This window comes from Erpetoichthys calabaricus, chromosome 1 (assembly GCF_900747795.2).
Source record: "Erpetoichthys calabaricus chromosome 1, fErpCal1.3, whole genome shotgun sequence".
Taxonomy (NCBI): domain Eukaryota; kingdom Metazoa; phylum Chordata; class Cladistia; order Polypteriformes; family Polypteridae; genus Erpetoichthys; species Erpetoichthys calabaricus.
Window position 1 is genome coordinate 116380964 of NC_041394.2, and position 20895 is coordinate 116401858.

At 39.4% G+C, this 20895-nt stretch overlaps 1 protein-coding gene across 3 annotated transcripts in view; it reads left to right on the forward strand.

Moving 5' to 3' along the window:
• Window positions 1-20895, forward strand: part of LOC127528761 (cystine/glutamate transporter-like) — an 81326-nt gene that overhangs the window by 26927 nt on the left and 33504 nt on the right. For all 3 annotated transcript variants that reach the window (XM_051929528.1, XM_051929531.1, XM_051929537.1), the window contains 3 exons: window positions 5786-5901; window positions 8204-8329; window positions 11619-11718. In XM_051929528.1, the coding sequence (XP_051785488.1) occupies window positions 5786-5901; window positions 8204-8329; window positions 11619-11718 (342 nt within the window). The remainder of the gene's footprint in view (window positions 1-5785; window positions 5902-8203; window positions 8330-11618; window positions 11719-20895) is intronic.

The following is a 20895-nucleotide window of genomic DNA, read 5'->3' on the forward strand; positions in this document are numbered from 1 at the left end:
CAAAACACCCCTAAGCCCCCATAAATCACAGAAGGTCTGCATGTCTCCAATGAGGTGGTGGTATGTGAATTCCAGTTTCAATCTGCACTTCACCAGCACTTTAAACATCAGGAGCACATCGGTGGTCTTTGAGGTTTTCTCTTTGTTCCTCCTGGTTTTGAGGATTGAGAGTTTTGCTTGGCCCAGAAGATAATTGCCCAGCACACACTTGTTTCTCTGTCTCAGAGTATACTTAACACCAAAAATAAAGCAAACAGGTGACAATGACAGTCCTATTCTATCAAAGAGTGTCTTGAGAAATGTAAAAAATGGTTCGAGCCTTTTGCAGTTAACAAAAAGGTGAAAGACAGTTTCTCGCTGTTGACAAAACGGACAACAGTCTGATGTTTCCGGTGAAATAATCGATAAGAAGGAGTTGGTGGCGAGAGCCCCATGAAGAATCCTCCATTGTAGGTCGCCAATTCTTTTTTGCAGTGGGTGTTTGTAAAAAGTTCTCCACGCTGGAGTTTCATTCACTCCAACATGCAGTTCTTGTCTCCACCGTGTGTCTGGCAAGTCTCTAAGAAATCTGTAGAAAGTCACCTTAACACACACCTGGTAGAACTCATTTTTTCCCATCGTGTCATACTGCTTGTCTATTAAGTTGCCAAATCTCAGAATGGAGCCCGGCTGGTCGGTGCAGTCTGTGACGTTGGGCTTGACTTGAATGACGAGCTCCTTCACATCTGAGTTGAAGATTGTATTGTCTGAAGAGACGCTCTGGCACAGTGACCCTGCGCCTAAGGTGACTAAGGCCTCCTTAAACTGGCACAGAAAGTGGTGTATGAGCCGTTCAGACCTCACGCCCAGGACCGATGTGAGGTGTGCTGCAGTGTGCCATGTGCCAGTGTGGTTATTAACAAGATGGCCAATCTTCAGAATTCCACTTTTAATAAGGACTGAGGTGAAATGATATGAGCAGAGCAGAGGAGATTTCAGCACATTATTCCAAATCAGAGGTTCCTCCAAAAAACAATGAAGATTACAGAAAACAAAACAAGATCTCCTAAACTTACTATGCCAAGTAATCAACATGGACTGATAAAATTTTGGCAGAAATGATAAAGTTAGTTTAGAAACATCTAAGAGGAGTAGCCGTTTGTCAAATTTTAACTCGTTCACTTTGTGTAAAAGTACAAACGCCAGGTCTCTCCAAAGCAGGCCGTCTGGACCATAGAACAGCCTCTGCAGCGTCTGGAGCCTGAAGGCCTCGATTTTACTCCTGACGTCAATCAGGCCCTGCCCTCCTTCTGCCACTGGTAGGTGCAGCACACCTCTCTGGACCCAGTGCAGACTGTCCCAAAAAAAGTCAAGGATGATCGTCTGTACAGATTTGATCAGAGCTACTGGTGGATCAGCACACCTGAGCTTGTGCCAAAACATGGAGGCAATCAAGTTATTCAGAATTAATACCCTGCCTCTACATGAAATGTCCCTCAGAAGCCACTTCCAACGGTTCAGCCTTGCTTGGATCAGATCTGTCCACCCCACCCAATTGTCTACAGCGGTGCCATCCGTGCCTAAATACACCCCCAGGTACCTAAAGACATTCTTGTTCCATTGGAGGGTCTCAGGAAGAGCCGGAGGAGATGCGAGTCCCCAGTCACCCACTAAGAAAGCATTGCTCTTCAGCCAATTGACTTTCGCTGACGTCAGTCTTTGAAAAACATCTAAGCAGTTGACTAAAGTGTCTACGTCAGATGAAGAAGAAACAAACACAGTCACATCGTCTGCGTAGGCAACGACCTTAAAACATGTAGTGGGGCAAACTGGGATGCTGAGACCAGAAAGACGACACCTGAGCTGCTCTAGGAGGGGCTCAATTGATAAAGAGTAGAGCATCCCTGAGAGGGGGCAGCCCTGGCGAATACCCCTGGTGACAGAGAAGGGGGCTGTCAGGGCACCATTAATCTTCAGAACGCCAAAGACATTTGTGTAAAGCATCTCAATATATTTGGAGAAGGAGGACACAAACCCAAAAGCTTGTAAGACTCTGAACAGATATTTGTGATCCACTCTGTCAAAAGCTTTTTCTTGATCCAAAGAGATCAATCCTGCCTTTAAACCAAAAAGCTGTGAAGTCGTAATTAGGTCTCGCACCAGAAATATATTATCAAAGATGGAGCGGTTTGGCACACAGTAGGTCTGATCTGACCTGATGACGCACCCCATTACCCTACGCAGGCGAGTAGCCAGAGCCCTGGACAGAATCTTGTAATCCGTACATAAAAGGCTAACAGGACGCCAGTTCTTGAGGTCAGACAGATCTCCTTTTTTAGGGAGCAGAGCGAGAACAGCCCTTCGACATGATAATGGCAGTTCATTGTTCATTATGCTCTCCCTGAAGACTGCTAATAAATCTGCACCTAATAAAGTCCAAAATGTTCTAAAAAATTCGACCGTCAGGCCATCTATGCCAGGCGACTTTCCCGTATTTAGTCCACTGAGGGCTGTAGTCAAGTCCTCCAAGCTGAGGGTTGTATCTAGAAGCTCTTTTTCTGTTTCGGGGATTTGTGGCAGGTTGTTTAGGAGACTCCTGGTCTCAGAAGAATCTTCTGTTGTTTCGGCACAGAACAGCTTTTTATAAAAATCCTGAGCTAGAGCCCTGATGGCCTCAGGCTCCTCGATGATGCGTCCATCCTCATTTTTCAGAGCGTGAATCACTTTACTCTGTGATCTTTTTTTCTCAAGTCCAAAAAAATATTGAGAAGGAGAATCCATTTCAGCCAAGTCCTGAATTCCTGAGCGCACAAGAGCACCATGCACCCGTCTGTCCAGTAAGTCCATGAGATCTTGTTTCTTTGTCTTTAAATTCTCAAAGACACCATCGTTGAATGAGCTTTCTAAAGACAAAGAGAGTTCTAAGATGTCTTCCTCCAACTCTGCCATTGCCTTCCTCATATTCTGAGTTACATTTTGTATGTATTGTTGACACAGCACTTTGATTTCAGTTTTTGAACAGTCCCACCACTGACGCAGAGATGAAAAAGAAGATGTTGTCAATCTCCACCTCTTCCAGAAGAATTCAAAAACTTCAATGAAGCGGACATCTTTCAGTAGACTGTTATTGAAGTGCCAGTATGACGGAAAAGAAGATTGAAATGGAAGAGAAACTTTGAGAAGGACAAGACTGTGATCAGAGAAGCCAGAAGGATGAATGGAGCAGTTCGCTATAAGATTGCTGTGGTGATTCAAACAATACACCCTGTCTAGTCGCGCCATGGAGATCGAGCCGGCCGAACCCTTCACCCACGTGTACTGGCGAATTCCTGGGTGTAATGCCCTCCAGACATCAAAAAAGTCAGCCTTACTGAGGACTGACTTCAAGTGAGCCGCGGAGCTGGGGTGAGGCTCCAGGCCATTTCTATCTAACATGGCATCATCGGTGCAGTTAAAATCCCCCCCCCAAATAGATAGATAGATAGATAGATAGATAGATAGATAGATAGATAGATAGATAGATAGATAGATAGATAGATAGATAGATAGATAGATAGTCAAGGAAGTAACTTAGCTTTCTGAAAACGTTCTATTAATAAAAAAAATTATTACGAAACAAAAACAACCCTCTCTCAAATACACATCACAATTACTAGAAAGAAAGACAGCTTCTGTTATGGCCAAATATAAAAAGAGCAGTCACAGTGAGGCATTATAATGGTGTACTGTAGGTATAAAGGATCCCCAATAGTGTAACCTCTACTGACTAATTCCTCAGGTAAAGGTACTTAATGTTAGTATGTCAGAGACAGGATGTGTAACATTTCACATAATGGCCATCAATTTTGTCTTTACATTCTCCTCCACTACTACCTTCAGGTGGTTCAGAGTGCATTCAATTAACTGAGCCTGCCTTCTTAATTAGCTTGTTGATTCAGTGGGCCTCTCTTTAAGTAATGCTACCAGCCGAACACATCACAGTATAGAAAATCTTACTGGCCATTACAGAGTTGTAGAACATGCAAAGGATGTCACTACCCACATTAAAGTAGTGCAGTCTCTAAGAAAAAAGCCTGCTCTCCCCTTTCTTATATAGTTCCTTTGTGTTGCGAGACCAGTCTAGCCTGTCATTGATGTGGATCCCCAAGTACTTGTAGCAGTGTACCACCTCCACATCTATAGTGGCCAGGCATAGAGGCTCTTCAGTGCAGTGGAAGACAATAACAAATTATAACCAATTTCTTGGTTTTGACAATGCTAAGCTGCCAGCAATATTTTCTGCACCAATAAAGTTTTCCACCTGACCCATATACTCTGTCTCAATACAGAGTTGTCATGTTGTCAATAGATAGATAGATAGATAGATAGATAGATAGATAGATAGATGCCTGACAGCTTTTACAATATCCAGGACATCATAGGATCATCCATCTGCAAATGTCTGAGCTTACCCCTTAACAGGGAAATCTAGATGGTATTGAAGACACTATAGAAATCAAAAACATGACAGCTTTGTCCAGACGACAATAGGCTTTGTGATGCAGATAGATGATTGCATTTTCCACTTCAATCTTTGTTAAATAAATAAAATACAGTGGGTACAAGTGGTCATTCACAAGAGGATTCAGGACCGTCCTCTCAAAAGACTTTATGATGCGTGATGTTGGAACTGGAAAAATACAGGATGTTTTTCACAGTAGCAGCACATTTTGGAGCCTTAGTGACAGACTGAATATGTGACAGAGGATATCACAGCCTCTTTTTCACTAGGTTTGAATGCTTTCTTTTTCCTCATTCAGGAGGCCTTTTAGCGCCTTAGTAATCCAGGGCTTGTTGCTTGGAGAGCAACGAACTGCCTTTGAGTTTATCACAGTGTCGAAACAAAAGTTAATATACACTGTGATGCAGTGACGTAGTTCCTTAATATTGTCGTCATTTGATACGCACATCATTTCCCAGTCTGTCATTTGGAAGCATTCATTCAGAGCAATTTCAGTCTCCAGGCTCCATTTCTATTCTGGTGGTTACAGGTGTCCAGCTAATACCAGGCATGTTGATGGGAATCAAGTTGTGGTCAGATGTGCCTAAAGGTACCAGTAATTTAAACTTAAAGGCACCTTTAACATTAGAATAGTGCAGGTCCAGCTTGTTATTTTGTTGAGTGGAAAATGACACAAACTGATTGAAATTTGTCATTGTTTCTGGTATGCATGGTAAGAATGATTTGTCATTGAAGTGTTGGTGACAGAGTAAATCATTTCTATTGCGGAGTCCCTGTTTGCAGAGGGAGGAATATAAACATGATTAAGGATGATCTAACACATCTGCTTGGACAAATAATGTAACAGCCAGAATTTCAATGTCTGAATTACAAACTGTAGTTTTATTTGCTTTTACACCATTGATGCCCAGTCTCCCACCAGTCTTATTTTCCACAAAGCACTGGTTCTTTTTCTGCTCAGATAATGTGAAATCTGTCCAACAGTAAAACAGTGCTGAACCCTTCACTATAAAGTTACAACCACATACTGTATTTGTAATAATAAAATTGTTAATTAAAAGTGCTTTTATAAATTCCACAGCTTACACAATTATAAAAGGTTTGCAACCTGTAAAGTGGAGAATACACCCACTTTGTGTAACAATACAGCAGTTGTGTTTCTTACCTGCCAGTTGCAGTATGAATGTTGAGCAATTTGTGGTCAGTTACTGTGCAAAGAAGAGGGATTTAGAAAAGATTTAGAAGAAAAACTGCATTGCCCTCCTCCCTAACTTTAAATCATTTGTTATCCTTTGAACAATCTAGGCCTGCTGCCTCATCTGTGGTGGCTTTGGCATTTGGCCGGTACATTGTTGAACCTTTCTTCAGCCCCTGCTCAGCACCCACATTACTTGTTAAAATGATCAGCATAATTGGAGTCTGTAAGTAGTCATTTGACTTTCCTATTATCTTTTCTTCATGCCTGCTTTAATCTAAATGTCAATGATATGTACACTGATCATGCATCTTTATGAAAAATGAATATGTCAAAACATATGCTATAATATGTTATTATTTTTATGTACATTTATGTTGTAAAAACACAAAGGACACACTCTATCTGCACACTCCATTTATTGTCCTGAACTCAAGAGAAATTTAAGAATACGATTAAGGCGGTTACACTTGCTCCAGAGAACTGTTTGTTTTAAAAAAAGTACTACATAAGAGTCAGAGCTCTGTCCCTGTCCCCAATAGGTCTCAGATGACAACTCACTAGTGCATCATGTAGCTTAACACTAGAATCTCTGAAGCCTGCAAATGTTTTCGTCGCCCCGGACCAACGTAATTTTCCTCGCAGCTCCTTATCACCATGCCAATTGCCCAGTGATAAGCACTAACCCATCCTCCATTCAGCCAGCTGAAGTCACCACACAGCAAAATTCTCACCGCTCAGGTCTGTGTGGATGTTTTGTATCTGGCAATGAGTTGTAGGGAATTATACAGGGCTATTCAAAATGAAAGAGCAGATTTCAAAAATGTATTTCAAACAAACTGTATAAGACAGAAACACATTCCACACATCACTGGATAGAGGAAAGTTCAAAGTTTGGTCCTATGGTCCTTGAGGTTGCATGCACTCAACATGAGCACCATGTGTAGCGCGACATACATCAAAACGGTAGATATATGCTTGCCCGTGAGGTGGATTTCCTAGGGCTCCATTCGAACACACCTCAGATACATTTTCATCTGACATGCATGGATGACCAGTGCAACCTTTTTCTACGAATTTTTTATGCCACTCGTAAATTTGTTTATCAAGAGGCGGCTGTTTGTTGAATGTCGGTGGAATTCACGTTGCACTTGAACAATGGACTCACACTTCGCAAATTACAGCATGCAAAATGATTTCTCTTGTGGTGTTGTCGCCATTTTACTATAAATGAGAAACAGCACTCTGTGGTATTCACTGGTACTTTTAGACGGGCTTTTAAACCTTGAACTTTCCTCTATCTAGTGATGTACAGAATGTGTTTCTGTCTAATACAGTTTGTTTGAAATAAATTTTTGAAATCTGCTCCTTCATTTTAAATAGCCCAGTATAAGTAGATATTTGAATACATGTGTGTTTTTCATAGTCATGCAGATTTGCTCAGGTGGTAGAGAGGTAGTGCTGCTGCTTTGCAGTGAAGTGATTTCTTGGTTCAAATTCTGGGTCTTCCCTGCATTTAACACTTTGTATAGTGAACTGCTGTTATTATCAGCGATTCAAGTGTTAAAAATAACCTCTGTTGGTTTGTACTCCATCATGCTCTTAACCTAATCTCACATTTAATGGAAAAACCTAGTAACTGTCATTGTTTTCAAAATTGAGTTTTGTTTTTAGTTTTTGGTCTTTCCTGATGTTATAAGGTAGTGGTGATGGCCAAAAATGTCTTCTTTCCGGTCATAGCACGATAGAAGAAGCTAGTATGTACACAGTATTTTACATACTGCAAGACAAAAACCTAGCAACTTCACTGACCAATGTTTACCAGGATTACGATCACATGATTTAAATGCTGCAACTGCGTTATTTAAATTTGTTGATTCGTGACAGATATTATAATATTTATATATTATAATATTTAGTAAATAAAAATGTGTTCATGGATTCTTGGTTGAAGTAAGTAAAACTAATTTGAAATGCTTCAAACATTCATATCAGGTAACTTAGTTACCATATACACCAAACTGTTATGTCATGCATACATTTTAAAACTTGTTTAGCTTTGTAGTGCTCAGCCACTAAAAGTGACTACATGATAACATCACATGGCGCACACCCTTTACGTCACCCATCACGCCAATGTGACTGGTAAAAGGTGAGGTATCTAATAACAATATTTGTTGCCCATCAAAATAATACAGAAAATGGCAATACACATGAGACAAAATTAAATTCAAAATGGTGATTCACTGACATCACCCAAATTACAAAAAAAAAAACACAAAATAATAATATTTTGATGGAAAAACCAAAGTAAAAAAGAATTCAGAATGTTCTGACATTCTCTCATGACAATGTTTGGTTTGCTTCTGTACTACATTGATGGTTATAGATAGTATTTTAATGAGTAAGGACTAGAAGACAAGACATAGTGAAATTCATTGCCCCCTGTTGGATATAGGATCTTTGCCCCTGCCATTTTATTTCTTACGTTTACTTAATCACTTTTATCTTTCTCCATCTTTACCTAGCATTTGCTGTGGCTGTGAATTGCTGGAGTGTCACCTTAACCACACGATTACAGATAGCACTTACCACTGTCAAGATGGGGGCCTTGGGATTAATTATTGTGCCAGGAATGATCAAGCTTGGTTCAGGTAAAATAAATGTATTGTTTGTTGTTTTTAGCTCCTGTGATCCACAATTTTGCACAATTAGCAGCATGCATTGATTGTTTATGCCACAATTCATAAATGTTGGCAGAAGCTTTAATTGACAACTCAACTTTCTGTGAATGCTGCCATTGGTACTAAGAAAGGCTGAATGAGAAGATGTAGCTAGGTGTACCAAATACATTTTTATTGGACCGATGAGCAAGCAGATAGTCAGGACATCTAGACAATCCAATCTTGGCCATAGACATAGAGAGAAAATGGATTCAGACTATGGATATATCAAATGGCAAGTCATAACCAAGCATAGAACATTTTAGTACACTAAGACCAAGAGATGTATCCAGAATCATTCTCAAAAATTGGAGTGAAGTAGTCAAGATTCTAAAAAGATACAGAGCCAAATGTTAAGTGAAAATCATACTTTAAAGTCAGAAGAAAAAAAGGTTGTAACCAGAAAGCTCAGAAATAAATATCAGAATAACACTGTCTTTTTGTTTTAAATCCAAGCTTGGTCAATGCAGACATTTAAGTTGTCATGGTAGTGACTTAACATGTTACACACTCCCAGTTGTCTAATCTAGTAGTGGCACAGAAACCATCAGCAAAAATGGTGGCAACCAAAAGGAAAATAAGAAAATGCCATGGGAGAAGGCAATTCTGTTATAACAGAGTCAAAAACATCTATAAACAAAAATGAAATTTACCACACTTGATTTGTTGGCCTCAGAATCCCTAAAAAACATATCAAAATAATATTTAGAGACCAAAGAATGGCTGAAAAAAATTAAAATCATGAACCAGATTATGGAGTCCTTCTGTGAAATTTATTAAAAAGGGATATGCATTAACTCAAAAATGGTCTTCATGGCTGTAGCCCCACCAATGAACCAAACACCAAATTCTCATGCCATGATGTTGTCAGTCCAATATCCTTTGGATCATATATTTCTGGTTCTCTTATATATATTTCTCTTCTGGTTCGTCCTGCTTCCACTTCAAAACCAGTCCCACCCACACGCAGCCGACACGGCATTTCTCGATTCCTATTCGTCCTCTTCCAAACCCTTCCCCACACTGCATTGGGACTCCAGACCAGTAGTGCAAACACTGTCATGCACTATACTGGCCTGCTGAGCGTAATACATCCAACAAGTACTCCAGGTGCTGCCACAACGGTAAAGTAGCTTTACCACCTTTGCGGGAGTTTCCTGTGTCTTTACAACAGCTTCTTACACACCAAACATCAGAAGCTAAAAATTATCGTGAACACATTCGAGAATACAACTCTTCTCTAGCATTTGTTTCCATTATTGAACAGATAACTCAACCTCTTGGCCATGGACCATCCTGTTTTAAAATACACGGGCAAATTTATCACCAAATCTCTCCAGTATACGCTAGCACTTCTACCTCTCCAGGATATGGACAGTTGTATGTTTTTGACACAGCGCAAGCTACTAAAGTACGCTTACAAAATAAAGCAAATTCTGCATGCAGTGAAAATTTACTTCTCCTGCTAGATTCCATGCTCAGAACCATCAACCCCTTCGCTAAATCATACAAACACATGCATGAAATCACTCAGTCCATTTCAACAGCATCTGTACAACTGGTTTTCAAGGAAAACCCTAGGCAGGATTTACGACGATACAATGCCCAGACATGTCGCCCGGATGTTGCAGCGATTTTCATTGGAGAAGATGGCGAACCGCCTGCCGAAAGGGACATTTGCATCTATCCCATAGGCAACTCCTGTAAACAGATTTCCACACTCAATATGAATTGCGATCCTATGGTTTACCCACTTTTATTCCCTTATGGAGACATTGGCTGGCACAAAGATTTACATGTTCCCGATAAAAGAACCGCCAAGCGAATAAGGCTTACTCAATGCTAATTTTACACGTGCAGATTAGCAGTGAGGAATACATTTAGTATTTTGCACACCAGCGGCAAACTATTCCAACAGTATGTCATAGATGCATATGTTAAAACAGAGGGCGCGCGTCTCAACTATCTCAGATTACATCAACAAGATCTGCGTGTGGAACAATACAAAGGACTATCGGACTCTTTGCAAGCAAACGCTGAAAATAACGTACAAGTAGGCAAAATGATCATATTACCGTTCACATTTCCAGGAAGTCCAAGATACATGCAACAAAACTATCAGGATGCCATGGCCATAATACGTAAATTCGGAAAGCCTGATTTATTTATCACTTTCACATGTGATCCTGCTTGGCTGGAAATTCTATATGCACTGTCAGATACCCAAAGACCAGAGCACAGACCTGATATTGTAGTACGAGTCTTTTGGATTAAGCTGCAGAAATTACTTAGAGACATTCTACAACAACATCTTTTTGGGGTTGTTATTACACCGCCGTATGCTACAGTGGGCGTCGGCTGGTAATTCTTAATCGTGAAATGCAAAACGTTGGAGAAATTCTAAAGTGAACAGGACGGGCCAGACAATAGGAGGCTCAACTCACTCTTTTGCAGATGACTTAAGAACCAGTTTAACTTGGCATCAAAACCTAACAATCATCTTTAAACCAATATCTGTAATTCCTGTTTACTGTCCATATCAGTATATTTTGTATTAAATCAATCTTTAACAATGGCAAAGACTGTTATGTTAACTCTGTCTTGCCTTGTCTGTGTATTCTACTATGGAAGCTTATTCCTACCATTCAAAAAACAAAAAACATTGCATTATTTCACAAAAATATTGTTGTTATTATGCAATATATAAGAATTGTTGCAGTCCTCTGATGCTGAATGTTTCAATATTAATGATCAGTGTCTGAACTCACGCAATACATGTTGACAATGATAGGGTTTTAAGAGAGATAAAATAGAATTATTGTTAATTACATTGTAGCCTATATTTGTTTTGTTCTCAATAATGTTTACTCTGTGCCCTTGGAGCCCAAGGCTAAAAGCTTTGTGCTGCTGGTTAGCAGATTGCTTTGCAGGAAAGTTCGAGTTATGGATCAATGCCCATATGGCATCTACTGTAAAAACCCAAAACATTTCCCCATTTGCCTCTTCCATTACGTCACTGTGTTTAGAATTCCTGAAAGATTTCTCTACTTTAGAGAAAGATGTGTTTTAAGTAATCATGTAGTAACAGTGGTTCAGCCTCCATTTGTAAAGGATGAAATATACATGTATGTATGCAACAGTTTGATTTCACTGATCTATCCACCTTCTTGTCTACTGCTAGAATATCTGATTATGTCAACCCTAATTTTTGTCTTTGTAGGACAAACTGAAAATTTTGACAGTGCTTTTGACACCAGTTCCTTGACATTAGACAAGCTGCCGTTGGCTTTTTATGCAGGATTATATGCTTATGCAGGATGGTAGGTGTCTTTATCTCAAAATTTGTTTCTGTTTTTTGCATAATTCCTGCTGGTAAATTTTTCTTGAATATGTTGACCTGACGCAAAGAGCTTTAAGATCCCTTGTGAAAAAAACAGCCGATCTACCTTATATTAAGTGATCACCTGGATTTAGATAGATAGATAGATAGATAGATAGATAGATAGATAGATAGATAGATAGATAGATAGATAGATAGGGCGGCACGGTGGCGCAGTGGGTAGCGCTGCTGCCTCGCAGTTGGGAGACCTGGGGACCTGGGTTCGATTCCCGGGTCCTCCCTGCGTGGAGTTTGCATGTTCTCCCCGTGTCTGCGTGGGTTTCCTCCGGGCGCTCCGGTTTCCTCCCACGATCCAAAGACATGCAGGTTAGGTGGATTGGCGATTCTAAATTGGCCCTAGTGTGTGCTTGGTGTGTGGGTGTGTTTGTGTGTGTCCTGAGGTGGGTTGGCACCCTGCCCGGGATTGGTTCCCTGCCTTGTGCCCTGTGTTGGCTGGGATTGGCTCCGGCAGACCCCCGTGACCCTGTTTGGATTCAGCGGGTTGGAAAATGGATGGATGGATAGATAGATAGATAGACTTAGTGATTGGCTTATTTTTCCCAGGCTGAAATTTAGGATTTTACAGAAGCAATATTCAGTTTTTCATTTTATTGTGCCAGAGGTGAACAAGTCAAAATAATACAGCAAGCAACTAATGAATTAATTCATTAGATAATTTCATCTTTACAGTGCCGATAAAAGCACTCATTTTCTTCATTAATTTCAGTCTTAATGGATCACCAATTCATAGAAAAAATAAATTAAAGTAAAATTTAATGATTTTCTGAACCCAAAAACTGTTCCAGCATAATTTTTACAAGGAGTAGGTACAATTGTAATACACTTTAAATCCAGGAATTTACATGAGGGCCAATGTTTGTGAGAAGTTTAATGTTGGCCTTCTGTCTTGGTGGCTTTTTTCCTGGTAGTCCATATTCTTCTTGTATTCCAAACATGTTCTTGTTAGATCTCTCGATTAAACAGATATGGTTCTTGTTCTGCATTTTATGCTGCCTTGACACTGCAATTAAAAAATAGGGTCAAGTGACCCTAGGTAGTGAATAAATGTGAATTAGTGTAATTCCTGGGATGCACACACTTTTTTCACTTTTATCAACATATACTCCCCCAAAAATTAATATTGTTATTATGTAATTGAACACTCTGACTGTGGCTGCAAATACTGTAAAAAAACAAAGTGTGTAACTTTTAGCAAAGAAATTCCTCCATAATAGATACCTGTGACTCTAATGTGACTGTTACATTGCTCTATGAAGACAGAACAATGCTCAGTTTGCATGCAACAACCCTTTACTTCCGTAGTCCCTTTTTAATCTTTATCCACACTTTTTCAAGTATACAAAGAAAGCATGAAACATGGCACTGTTGCAAAGCTATGCAGATATGACAGTGACCACCTTCTCTGAGTAATGCTCAAAAACAGGTGGCAGCAGCATTTTTTATCATATGATGTTATGGTGATTAAAGATGCTGCAATGGCTATTTATTATTTTAAAACTTCAGGGTTTTTCCAATTGTAATTCACACCAGTTTTCTCCTCTTTCCGTAAGGTAGTCTTTCTCCTGTCAGTACTATATCAATCCTCAATATTATCAACTTTTATCCACAAATTAGGATATGTGCCTATGTGTCTGTCTGTGTGTCTGTCCACTTACTATGTCTCAGTCATTCTAAAAGATGGATGCATTCCGTTTGTCTTTCCAATAGATCACACATCACAAATATTAACACTGCTTTTACAACAAACAAAACATTACAAATGGCATATCAGAGACATCTGTATTGTATTTGTCATTTAAACAGAAGGGGCACCACAAACATTTGGAGTAATGCATTTTGCTACTAAAAATATTTGTGATGCGCCATCTTTTAAAATGACAAATGTGATATATGTCATTACTACATGCATTACAATATACGGTCTAATAGTACACTTCAAATATTAACACACATATACTTCAAGTACACTTCAAATATTAACACACATATACCTGGGGCTTCCCGTCCAGGTAGAGAATCTTCCTCTCTCAGGTGGGGATGCCCATGCATCCACCTGGGACCTTGCATTTGTGTAAGGATGCTTCCCATCTACTGGTCGGTATGCCCGCCCATTCCATTTAGCACTGTATAGCGGGTCCGTGGCTCTGAACGAATGGCCAGTTTTTAAAATAATTCATTTGGCTGGATCGTTCTCTCCATGGGTGCAATCATGCAGCTGCAGGGAGTTGATGATGTAATTGGGGCGAGCTGCACCTGCACGTGAGGGTGCAATTGTTCTCAATTGATTAATCGGCTTCCTGCGGTGCGTGATTGAGATACTGCGCCCACGGAGCCGTATAAGACCGGCACAGGAGATTAGAAGAGAAACAGAAAAAAATGAAAGAGGCTTAGAGAGCAAGACCAGCATTGAGATGAAAGGGTGGATGAGCCAGCCAACTGAAAGAGAGGTCAGTGTGGTCAGGGGTCCCAGGTCAGAGTGAACGATCGGCGCTCGAGGGACGGATTGCTCCCATTGATTATTCAGAGGAGTGGGTTCGATCGAGGTGGAGTCCTCCCTAGGGATCCAAGGGCGAGAAGGAAGACCGGAGGACAGCCAATCCTGAGCAGTCTGGCAGCCAAGACAGGGTCAGTAGTGTGAGGACCACGGCAGCTGAAGTCTCTCCAGTTGAGCAAGCCTTGGGTGAGTTAGAGAGACTGGGAAGAAGCTGTGCATGGCTGGTGTAGCCCCAATATGGCTGTAGGTTTTTAATTCCCGTTTTTAGCCTGGTTTTAAGCTTTTGGATTTTTCACTGGTTTTTATGGATTATTCACTGGAATATTTTGGAGCACTGAACTTTAGTTGGACTCTGATTTGCTTGGTTTTTGTTTGTAATAAAAGTTGCACCTTTTTGCACCATCCCCTTGCTCAGTTTGATTTGTCCCCATCAGACCAGCTCATCCAGTTACATTACCGACGGTGTTGGGTTGGAGAGGCTCCCAAAAGGGAAGAGGGAGCATGGAGCAGGACCCACACGCATCACAAGCAATTACAATATATATGTATATATATATATGTTTGTGTGTGTGTGTACATAAACACACACACACAATAAACCAGTTAAAAGTCTAGACAAACCCAAACCCCCAGGATGGTGGCATTAGAGGTAGAGTTTCAAAGAAAAGGCCAATCTGAAGGAGGCAAATGAAAAGAAAATGTTAAAATTGGAAAAAGAACACAGATATTGGACAGAAAATAAGTGTACTGTGATCAGCATCCTGGAGTTATCTTTTCTGTGTTGCAGATGACACTGGTATTTGGTGTGCATTGATATGTATTTAAGGAAAAAGCCAACTGAAGACCTGTAAGGTCTTTTGCTTCTCAAACTACAAACTCTGATGTCCTTATCTTCTTGTGTAATTGTGTACATTGGCCTCACAGTTTTCCCCCTTCTCTAGAAGTAATAGACACATTTTTATGTGAAATCTTAGGTTTCTTGCCAATCTTTCACATGGAATATTATTCATTCAGCAAAAAATTTTTAGACTGACATGTTTCTTGGTAAAGCTGTTTCATTTTGGCCTTTTCTGAGCTTTGGGAATCCAAGTAGCTTCCAACCCATTGGACCAGAAAAAAAACATTTTAGTGGTGCTAAAGGTTGTTCCGATAACTAATTAGCATTTAAAATGACAAATTAATGATAAGCTAAGGGTGTTTATCATTCATACATTGAATGAGTGGCTGCTAGAAATGGGGCTTTGCAGTCATTTATGAATAATCAAAAAATTAGTAATTTCAAGCAGTTATAGCTATTAGAAGCACTTGTAATGTCTTGGCTAAATTTTAAACCAATTTAATGGTATCCTGATAAAAACAGGAATAAATTTCTATTAAAAATATGAAAATGTATGAGTCTGTTATGGGCGGCACGGTGGCGCAGTGGGTAGCGCTGCTGCCTCGCAGTTGGGAGACCTGGGGACCTGGGTTCGCTTCCCAGGTCCTCCCTGTGTGGAGTTTGCATGTTCTCCCCGTGTCTGTGTGGGTTTCCTCCGGGCGCTCCGGTTTCCTCCCACAGTCCAAAGACATGCTGGTTAGGTGGATTGGCGATTCTAAATTGGCCCTAGTGTGTGCTTGGTGTGTTTGTGTGTGTCCTGTGGTGGGTTGGCACCCTGCCTGGGATTGGTTCCTGCCTTGTGCCCTGTGTTGGCTGGGATTGGCTCCAGCAGACCCCCGTGACCCTGTGTTCGGATTCAGCGGGTTGGAAAATGGATGGATGGATGAGTCTGTTATGACTATTGTACACAAATGCAAACGATTACAGTAATAACACAAGCATTTTGAATTGAGCTTGAGCTGTGCTTTCCTTTCAATTCTCTTTCTCGTTGTCTGCTTTTAGCTCTGTTGTTCCAAAATACATATTATATATTTTTCCCAGTTGCTAACACATAGTTTCTACAATACTATACAATTTACAAAAACTATATACGCAAAGCCCAGAAACAAGAAACACTGTCTTAAAACCTTTAACGCACAGGGAAAAGCATTCCTAACACTGAAAAACACTACAGACTGTGCCCAAAAGCAAACATTCCAGTCAAAATCACACACTAACACAGCAAAAATGTAAGCCACAATGAGCACTAAATACACACTGTGTACCTATGAATTATTATTATTATTATTACCTATGAAGAACACTTTTGCTTCAAATAGAAATATGTTACAGAGAATGAGATAAGTCATGGAGTTTAAGTACAGGTAAGTTTTATTTTGCAAAGGGTTACCATAAATGAATCTTTTATTGGAAGAAAAATGCATTTGCTCACACTATATAAAATGAGTTTTGTGAAAAAAAGAAATCATACATGGATATTCTTTTGAAATAACAAAATCACACTGCAACCTGAACTCAGGCGATCTTCTGGCGATCATTAGGGTTTGACCAAATGTTATCATAAATATCACACTAGATGTTTTCCCTGGCCAAACAGTGGGGATAGTAATGCTTTGAGTGGCGGATCCATCCTTAACAAGCCTTAGGAGTGACATTATCACAGGACGCCTGTGTGGCTTTAAGAAAACAATCTCATTTATAAGGGTTTCGGTCATATACTTTCCATCTTCAATTTAAAAAATATTCTTCAGTGCGGTTGAGGAATGATAGCTTTGTGGAACTGTGGAACAGCACATATACAACAAGTTGAATGTACACATTGAATGTAATACTGTTGCTGAATACTTCATTGTCTTCCATGACATGTGTCTGAACTTCTGTGAATCTGATGGCATTTTTTGCCAGTACCATATTTTTAATTTTGTCTTCTTGTACTTGAGAAAAAGAGCACTCGTTCTACCACCATTTGGTCTTCTGTGAATTCTTCAGAGTGAAGAGAAAATTGTCTACTCTTTCTCTACATAGACAAGCCATAATTGAGAAAAATTATTATAAGTGTTATCTGTTTTCATTGTGCAACAATATAGCGGCTCAGATTGGTCTGGACTCACTGCCTAGCTTTTTGCATATAGTATTCAAGCCTTGGTTGATTACACTCTCTCCCAATATTGCTGTTATCTCTTATTAACTTCAGATATTATAACTTCATCCGTGGATCTTACAATTATTGATCACAGGTGCTCATGCAGCTAAACAGGTAGCCCGATAGAGGAGCAACAGAGGCAGAAGAGGTGGTGTACTGGTTTGATTCAGAAAGCGAGGAGTATGACAGCCACTGCCTGGAATATGTCTATCTCACTTGTGTTTCCTGGCAAACAAAGTTAACAATCTGCATCTGTTAATCCATACTAAAACAGACTTTTCTTTTTTATCTGCTCTATGCTTTACTTAAATATGGATGAATGATATATTCCTGACTCTGCTTTGGACTTACCTGATTTCACACTGTACTGAGTGGAACACGTTACAGAACTGTGCAACAAAACAAAGGGAGGATGAGTGTGTTTGTACATTAATCAAGATTGTTGTAATGATGTGACAGTTCTATATAAATCATGCTTTTCCTAACCTAGAATTGCTTATTATAAACTGTAAGCTGTTTTATTTTCCATGCGAGTTTTCCTTAGTAATTCTAGCCTGTGTTTACACCACCAGTGCTCATGAAGTGTAGTGGTAACTCGCTGATGTAATCACTGAGATTGAAAAACACAACTGAGACTTACAAATCATAATTTTGTGGTTTCTTTTTTTTTATTTTATTGATTTTATTTGAGGAAAATAACATTCTATACAATCAAGTCAAATTAACATGCCCACCCGAGAGAAAGGGAGGAGAGCCAACAGCAAGAGCAAGTCTTTAAAAACAACAAAGAAGGGGGAATATCCTTTTCCCAATATAAATTCTTCTTCTAAAATTGTATTAATTAGATCCTGCCATATTTTAAAAAATGTTTTGAACCGATCCTCTAAGTGCGAATTTAATTTTTCCAGTTTCAAATAGTATATAACATCATTTACCCACTGGCTTATAACAAGTGAGCTGGGATGCTTCCAGTTGAATAAGATTAAGTCTATGTACTAGTAGTGTTGAATCTTGGCCTGGAAACATTTTTAACAATTATTAACAAGATATATTTGTCTCAAAAAAAGATTTTAAGCTGAATAATTGAATACTTTGCACATATGTAGCTAGAGTATATTCTATGCATGGCTGCCTTTTATTCCTTTCCTGAGATATTAAGTGAAAAATCCTTTCCCCAACATACCCTGGGATCTTTTAAAGGAAGGAACTTTAAAATGTTTTTATATATTATTTAGTGATTTTATATATTATCGACTGATCAATATTTCTTCTGGAATAGAAGTGGGTGGTAAGTGAGGAAAATTGGGCAGGTTCCTTTAAGTAAAGTTTGTGATTTGAAAATAGTGGGAAAATTGTGTTAATGGGAAGTTTGTACCGTAATTGTTCATAAGATGCAAAAACATCATCTATATACAATTTTCTATGTGTTTTAATCCTAGACGTTTTCCAAACATTAAATACTGCGTAGGTTTAAGAGGGTAAAAAAGGGGGATTATCATGTAGAGGTGCAACAGATAAAAGCTTCTCAGCCTTAAAGTGCTTTCTGAATTTGTTCTATATTCTGAGTGATATATGGACAATTGGATTATTAGTATATACTGACGATAATTTGTATTTTTTTCTGGAGCACAAAGCAGGGCATATAATGAAGTACAGGAAGATTTTATTTCTTTTGTGGATCAGGCTTGTGCATATTCATCAATACGTGTCAATTTCCAGGCCTTTATAGTTTGTATATTTACCCCCCCCCCCCCCCAGAAATAAAATTGAATGTTACGTAGTACCATGCCCCCTTCTGGTTTAGGTCTGCTGTGTGGTTTCTTTTTTTTATATTTATTAATTTTTTTTAAGAAAAATAACATTCTATATAATCAAGTCAAACTTAACAAACCAGAATTCAACCCCCACCCGAGAAAAAGAGAGGAGAGCCAACAGCAAGAGCAGATCTTTAAAAAGGCACTTACCATCTTTGTAGAGGCACCTTTTGGATCTGTGGATATTTTGAATTCCATCAGAGATTGGTTATACCATTTGAGCAGATTTCAAACACAAATCCCATTGGTAAAACACACTTATCACCATACAGCCAATCTGAAAACATTCCTTTCTCTAATCAAACACAAGGTACAGTATCAAAACTTAAGTTCAGTTAGCACTAATTTCTGTACTGTAGCTGAAAACACTGCCAAATTGCTTCTCAGTTGATGCTAAACTACTGACTGCGTATAAATGAAGCTGTGTGCCTTTAGTATGGTTTTTTTTGAATGAACCTAAAATGGATAATAGACAAGGAGCCAGACGAGAATAAGGAAAAGGAAAGCAAGGAACTATAATATAAGATGACAGTCATGCTACTGTGGTTGACCATGTGCTTGTACATTGTCCAAATCTCAGTTGCTACACAGTTGCCTCCATAGTCCGTACCTTCAGAATTGAGAACAGGTAAAGCACTTTACTTTTATGGCATTTAACAGACTTACATTGAATAATTACAGGGATGGTCTCCCTGGAGCTGTAGAAAAATGTTTATATTGCCAGTACTGGATTGATCATAACCAAAAATTAAACTGTACTATGATCTTCCACTGTGCTTTTTGTACACATTGATTGCAGCTCCCAGAGATGCATTGTGTGTGCGTGTGTTTTGTGTGTGTAGAAGTGAAAGGTGACCTCATAGTGGGGACAGATAATGACTCCTGTCGAAGCACAAAAACAAGAAATAGTGAATGTGGTCGTGGCCAACAACATTATTCACTTATGGGAAATTCAGAACAGAGTCATAAAAGATCATTCCAGGGTATACATCAAATCACTATTTCTACTATTGTCTGCATAGTATGTTGTAACAACCTGAACATGAAGCAGGTATACAAAGTCCCTTTTGAAAGGAATTCAGACCAAATGAAGACCTATGCACCCTCATACAGTATGTAGTACCAAGTCATGATACAGTAAAAAGTACAACACTGATTAAGTGTACATGCAAAGTTCAAACTTTTTACTGTACATTGTGCTTATCTCTGTTCTTTTATTGTAGAGAATTTTTGAGCTTGATGCCAAGGACATGCCATATGATTACATTTTTGTTGAGGTGGCTGGATTTAACCTCACTAAAAGAAGAAGAAGCCGCTGCAACATTATTGGCAGCATACTATTGTGGAAATACCTGGGCAGTGGGGAGGCAATGTGACCATGTGTGCAGCCATAAGTGTATAAGAGTTTCTCCAACACCATGCCATTTGGGGCCTTTACAACACAGCACATCTGTTGAATTTCCTAGATCACCTTTTTCAGAGTGTTGAGCGACAACAACAAAATGAGGCTGGAAAGGCAGAGCTGTCACAATACATTGTGATTTGGAACAACGTCAGTTTTCACCGAGCTGCAGCCATAAGTAACTGGTTCACTGATTATCCCAGGTTTCCCACTTTGTTCTCACCAGCATTTCTCAACCACACAGAGAAGAATTCTTCTCAGTATGGTGGTGGAAGTTTTATGTCCAGAATCCTTATGACGCAGGGAATCCTTTGTGGCCCATAAGGGAACCCTGTGGGGATATCACTTTAGAATCCTTCCAAGCCTG